The sequence below is a fragment of the Cyprinus carpio genome, chromosome A18 (assembly GCF_018340385.1).
Source record: "Cyprinus carpio isolate SPL01 chromosome A18, ASM1834038v1, whole genome shotgun sequence".
Classification (NCBI taxonomy): domain Eukaryota; kingdom Metazoa; phylum Chordata; class Actinopteri; order Cypriniformes; family Cyprinidae; genus Cyprinus; species Cyprinus carpio.
Genome location: NC_056589.1, coordinates 28,409,632 through 28,416,345, shown reverse-complemented (window position 1 = coordinate 28,416,345; position 6,714 = coordinate 28,409,632). Strand labels below are relative to the sequence as shown.

The 6,714-nt window shown below is 42.9% G+C and overlaps 1 protein-coding gene across 1 annotated transcript; it reads right to left on the bottom strand.

Moving 5' to 3' along the window:
- Window positions 1-3,268: 3,268 nt before the first annotated feature.
- Window positions 3,269-6,432, bottom strand: LOC122148647. The gene is made up of 3 exons (XM_042775844.1): window positions 6,252-6,432; window positions 3,815-6,158; window positions 3,269-3,463 (listed from the first exon to the last, which is right to left on the bottom strand). Exons 1-2 carry the CDS (start codon window positions 6,430-6,432, stop codon window positions 4,519-4,521), a joined length of 1,821 nt encoding a protein of 606 aa, XP_042631778.1. The 3' UTR covers window positions 3,269-3,463; window positions 3,815-4,518.
- Window positions 6,433-6,714: the final 282 nt, after the last annotated feature.

Here is a 6,714-nt window from a genome sequence, read left to right as displayed (position 1 = left end):
TTAACTAGTACTTTAATACCTAAAATTAAAATTAAATAAAATTAATTAAAACTGTGTTTGAGAGAGAGAGAGAGAGAGAGAGAGAGAGAGAGAGAGAGAGAGAGAGAGAGAGAGAGAGAGAGAGAGAGAGAGAGAGAGAGAGAGAGAGAGAACGAGAGAGAGAGAGAGAGAGAGAGAGAGAGAGAGAGAGAGAGAGAGAGAGAGAGAGAGAGAGAGAGATTACTTCATCACAGACATTGACCCAGTGCATCTCAGGGCATTCACAGTCAGTCCTCAAACACCTCTGTCAGACCACTCTAACATTACACTATATTTAAGACGAACTCATAGCAATGAATCACACGAGACAGCCCTCTCACTTACTGAAGCTGCAATCACCCTACAAGTGGACCAATAACAGCACAGAAAATTATCAAAATGCAATAGAAAGTCCAAACGATCAAATTATTATTGGAAAAATTTATATTGAACACATATTCACAAAATAAATTAGGAATAAATCTGGCACTTAGTGACATTACCAAAATATTCCACCAATCAGCATCCATGTGCAATTTGAAAAATAAATCTTCAAAAAGGAAACCAAAAAACACCAAAGAAATGTGGTTTGACAGTGAGTGCAAAAATATCCGAACAACAGTACGAAATCTTTCAAATCAAAAACACAGAGATCCTGACAATGAAGAACTCCGCCATCAATATCACGAAGCCCTTCGACTGTACAAACAAACGCTACGAGTAAAAAAGGAAGAACACACAGAACAATTATTTCAAGCAATGGAGGAGTCAATAAATACCAGTAACTTCTGGAACAACTGGAACACGCTCTATAGGCCCACAGGAGAAGACCTGGCCATTCAAAACGGGAACATATGGAGGACACAATTTGAAAATCTGTACAAAACAACTGAAACAAATCCTGCTCGAAATGAATTAAAAACCAAATTAGAAATCCTAAAAGAAAACATTAAAGACAATCAGAACCCCCTGGATTTCCCAATCACAGTTAAATGAGCTGACAGACAGACTACATGCACTAAAACCCAACAAGGCATGTGGCATTGATGGAATACTGAACGAAATGATCAAATACACCAATGACCAATTCAGAACCGCAATAATCAAATTATTCAACTTTGTTTTGAGAGTAGGATATTTCCCCGACACCTGGAACCAAGGCCTAATTACACCAATCTTTAAACAAGGAGACAAATATGAGCCAAACAATTACAGAGGCATATGTGTCAATAGCAACCTGGGGAAAATATTCTGTTCGATTATTAATACAAGATTGCAAAACTTTCTCAAAACCCACAAAATCCTGGACAAAAGTCAAATTGGATTTCTGCCCAAACACATAACGTCGGACCACATCCACACCCTCCACACAATCATTAATAGACATGTATACCAAAATAAATCCAAAATCTTTGCTTGCTTTATTGACTTTGAGAAGGCTTTCGATTCGATCTGGCACGAAGGACTCTTCCTAAAACTACTGGAAAATGGGATTGGAGGGAAAACTTTTGATTTAATCAGCACCATGTATAAAAAACAATGCATGTGCTGTAAAAATTGGAAAAAAACGAACAGAATTTTTCTCCCAACAACGAGGAGTCAGACAAGGTTGCCCACTGAGCCCCACTCTATTTAACATATATATAAACGAATTAGGCAAAGCCTTAAATAATTCCACTGCCCCCGGCCCAACCCTGACGGAATCAGAAGTTAAATGTCTCCTCTTCGCAGATGATTTAGTCATTCTGTCAAAAACAAAAGAGGGACTACAGCAGCTCCTCGACGTCGTAGAGACATTCAGTCATACGTGGGCTCTCAAAATTAAACCTCGCAAAGACTAAAATAATGATTTTTCAAAATAGATCCAGATGTAGGGAAAATAAATAAAACTTTCGAGCAGGAAACCAAGTCCTCCAACACACCCAGGAATACACATATCTGGGATTAAAACTGAGTTCAACAGGGAACTTCAATCTGACTGTGAATGAACTGAAGGCAAAAGCACTGAGAGTCTTCTACATGATTAAAAAATACTATTCGACATGAAATTCCAATTCAAACCTGGCTAAAAATCCTAAAAGCAATAATTGAACCAATTGCTCTGTATGGCAGCGAGATATGGGGACCTCTAAAAACCCAAGATTTCTCTAAATGGGAAAAAGAGGAAATCGAAACTCTGCATACGCAAATTTGTAAAAACATCCTAAAAGTAAACAGAGCAACGCCAAACAACTCGTGCAGAGCTGAATTAGGACAATACCCCTTATTGATCAGTATCCAGAAAAGAGCTGTGAAGTTCTACCAGCACCTGAAGCGCAGCGAGCCGAGCTCATACCATGCTGAAGCCCTGCGGTGTCAGGAGCAGAACCGGCACCGGAGCGCACTCTCACAGCTGATGCTCAAACTACAGCCAGACCAACACAGCACCATCTGGACAAACCAAATTATACAACTACAAAAACAAAAACTACATCACCTATTGGAAAGATGCTACTAAATCACAAAAGAAGATAGAACTCTATTTAAAGCTGAAGAGAGAGTATAAACCAGCAGAATACCTGAGCTGTGTGAAAGAGCATAAATTGAGAAAGACCCTAAGCAGATATAGACTGAGTGATCACCGTCTGGCTGTAGAGAGAGGACGGCACAGGCAGAGATGGCAACCGAGAGAGCAGAGACTGTGTTCACTGTGCTCTCAGAGAGAGCTGGAGACAGAAGAACACTTCCTCATTCACTGTGATCACTCTCACAGCATTAGATCACACTATTTCACCAGATTCCAACAACTAGAACCACATTTTATGGCCTTACCAAATTCAGAGAAATTAAATCATATTTTGGGAGAAAACTCAATCTCAATCACAACAGCAGCAAAGTATGTAACAGCCTGCCACAAACTACGAGAGTCAGCCAGTGGACAAAACTAAAGTCTGAATGTTGAGACAAATACACACAAGTGTGTTTTTTATTTTTATTTATTGATTTATAAATGTATCCATGCATTTGTTTACTGATTGATTTTATTGATTATTTGTTCACTGCCTATGTAATGGCCAATGCTTTGGCAATACTGTACAAGTCATGCCAATAAAGCTCAATTGAATTGAATTGAGAGAGAGAGACAGAGACAGAGAGAGAGAGAGAGAGACAGAGACACAGAGAGAGAGAGAGAGAGAGACACAGAGAGAGAGAGAGAGAGAGAGAGAGAGAGAGAGAGAGAGAGAGAGAGAGAGAGAGAGAGAAAGAGAGATAGAGAGAGAGAGAGAGAGAGAGAAAGAGAGAGAAGTTCTGTGTGTTTTGCTGACTGACCACAGCTCTGCCCAAACTTGAAAACTGCTTTATCTCTGATGAACGCAAAGGACAACCCAAAACTGTTCACTTTCTTTTCTTTTATTTTCTTAAAGATGGTTTGATAGATTGGGATGGAACAGAATAGGTTGATAACCTTTAAGATACACAAACCAAAACCATGAATTAATTACAAATAAATCACAAATAAATCTCAACCCCTTTCTCTAAGTAATAATAAATAGATGTTACTGAATCCTCAAACCAAACCAACACAAAGTAATTTAGATTAACCCAGGATCTCTAATAGTTAATTATTAAAATACCAATCCCATAATTAAACTTAATTTAAACAATACACATGCTTAGAGTAACGTTACTTCTGCCAAGTTCTACATTCACATAATAAAGTCTTCGCTATTTAATTTAAATTGCACATTACAACCAAGCAAAAAATCATATAGAAGCCTGAACTCAACACATTAAACACAATCACATTCTGTCCTACCAGTTGCGTCTTTGGATGATCAGGAGCTGTGGTTAGAGTATCTTTTTCCAGGAACGGGTGAGAGGGCCAACTGAGCTCTTACCAAACATTTCAATGCCATGCACTCCCTGTGGGTGCGCCGGTAAATATGGTCCCCAGAGCACTTCCGAGAAGTTGGTTCCACCTCCTGTTGTATGGTTGCCCCCTGCAGTTTGGGAGTGCTCTGAGTATCCTGGGTGAATCTAGGCTGGAGTGCTCAGTACAACTTGTAACCATGAATTGACACAACACCTCCCCACTTGACCTCCTGGTTCTTCAACCCAAGGAGGTCACACCAGTACTGTGATATTTTGGATTTAGTTACTCTATTTTTTGATCCTGTTGCTGCTGCTGCTCTTCAACTGGAAGCAGGACAACTATTCGTCTGACATCCCTGTGAAGAACTGTTGCAGGTATCTTGGTTGAGTGTTTTTTTCATCTTTTTAGTGGGCTTCACAGTTGCGACTGGGTAGCTGGGGAAGGATCGGAGATATACATCCCTCACAATTCCCTTTCTGTCAGTATTGACGTCAATAACTCTGGCAAGCCTGAACTGACCTCTCAAGGCATTCTGGTCAGCCAGCCAGATGACATCTCCAATTGCCACATTCCTGTGAGCTGTGTGCCACTTAGTCCGGACAAACAGGTTTGGTCCGGCTAACTGGCTCCATTTCCTCCAGAACCGGTCAACTTCTGCTTGGATGGTTCTTAATCTCTTCAAAGTCAAAGGTCCCTGGATCTCCTCTGGGTCCAGTTCTTCCAAGCAGAAGTGAATTTGGGCTAATGTATTCTACACAGTCCTCCCGGCTCTGAGTCCTGGCATCAATAGGTCGTTCATTGGCGAGGTTGGAAGCCATATAAAGGAAAGTCTGAAACTCACCCCATGTGAAGACTCCATTACCCCCCAGATTGTGCAAAGCCCGCTTCACAGTCCGGACAGCAGCTTCAGCAACTCCGTTCCTGTGAGGTGAGTCTGCTGGATGGATCCTCCAGTTCCATTCTGTGCCATGCTTGGAGACTTCATATTCAAGCTTTGATTTCTCCAGTCGGTCCAAAAACATGTAGAGCTCTTTGAGGGCAGGTCTGGCTCCGACAAAGTTCTTTCCAGGATCCGACCACAATTTCCTCGGATGTCCTCTCAGTGCCGTAAATCTTTGGTAGGCTAACAGGAAGCCTTCAGCTGACTGGTCACTGACAAGGTCTGTGTGCATAGCTCTGGACGCCATGCAACAGAAGACAATTCCCCACACTTTGAGTTTCACCTTCTTTCTCACCTGATCCTTCACTTCGTAAGGTCCAAATAAGTCCACTGTCGTGTACTCAAATGGATTGGCTGGTGTTATTCGCTCCGATGGAAGGTCACTCATGATCTGTTGGCATCTTCGGGCCCTAAGTCTCCTGCATGTCACACAATTATCAACAATCTTCTGAGCTAATTTCCGGCCTCTTACCACCCATGCTTTCCTTCTCATCCGGAGGAGTGTGCCTGCGATTTCTTCATGATTTGCCTTGTGGGCTTCTTGAGCTAGAAGAGTGGATACCCAGGATGTGCAGGGCAAGATTGGTACTGCAGTTTTTTCTTCATTAAAGATTTGGAATCTTCCTCCACAGAGCAAAAGTCCAGTGCTTTCCTCTTTGACCACAGCAAGCCTGCTGAGTGTGGTGTCTGGCAAGGTTACCTCCTTTTGAGCTGCAAGTAAGAGATCCCTGAGTGCATCTTCACACTCCATGATGGTAAGTGTAGCTCCCTTGACTCTGGACTTGATCTCAAGAGCTGAAGGAATCTCCTTCCTCTTTGGCTTGCTTGTGGTTGAGGTTTTGCCCAGCATTTCTTTCCACTTTGTGGCAGCTCTCCACACCCAGGCAATGACTCTCATCAACCTGGTTAAACTGCTGAACTTACTGATGTTAAGGATTTTCCTCACTGAAGAACCAGAAGGTGGCCTCCGGACTTGGATTTGGTGCCCTTTTCCGCTAGGGCTGCTTTGCAGGTCCTTGTATTGGTCAGAGGTTGGAGACATTGGCATTGCAGTGGCAGGTGGAGCATGTTGGTTTTTTTCCACCTGTGCTCGGGTCAGTGCCGCTGTAAAACATTTCCTTTGGAGCTTGTTTATACCTTCTTTGGCATCTGCAGCGACATCTTTGGCTGACTTTGTCGGCCACTCCTCCACTGGTCGTTTCAGAAACTCTGGGCCATTTTGCCACACAGAGTTCTCTTTGAGGTCTTCTGGGGTTGCTCCTCTTGTTGTGAGGTCAGCAATGTTTTGCTCACCTGGAATCCATCTCCAGTCTTCAACTGATGTGGACTTCTGGATCTCTCCCCACTCTGTTCGCAAAAAAGGTCTGGTACCCATAACTGTCCCCTTTGGATTGCACCCAGCACAGTTTGACTGTCCAACAGATGGATCCAACGATCAACTTGCATCCGACTGTGCTTTTCCAATGTATTTCCTGAGTCTTGCAGCGAACACAGCACCACAGACCTCAGCCTTCACTGGTTCTCCCCTTTTGGTCAAGTGGTGTGAGCTTGGCTTTGGACTCAACAAGCCGGACCAGGATGCCTTGCTCGGTCTCCCACCTGAAGTATGCAACAGCTCCATAGCTCTGGTCGCTCCCCATCTGAGAATGTTATTCCCCAGGGTTCTCCAATCTTTTTGACTGGTGTGAGGCTTCTATGGAAAGGTAATTTGGTTGAGGCGTGTGTGTATTCCTCAAACAGGCGGATGGCTTCTTTCTTCTCTAAGTCTTTCAGACAGAGGTGTATCCCATGTGTCTCGTGTTAGAGTTTTGCCTCCAGCTTCTTGAAATGCTTTTCTGACTAGAATGGCTCCTTTCTGTTTGGCAGGTGTTGCAAGGCCTATTGGGTCATACAAACTAGCTAC

Excerpts from the sequence above, each read along its gene's own strand:
- LOC122148647 (XM_042775844.1), bottom strand. The coding sequence starts at position 6,432 with ATGGAGCTGTTGCATACTTCAGGTGGGAGACCGAGCAAGGCATCCTGG. Across the intron at positions 6,159-6,251 it reads AAAAGCACAGTCGGATGCAA|AGTGGGGAGAGATCCAGAAG; the intron begins GTTGATCGTTGG and ends TTTTGCGAACAG.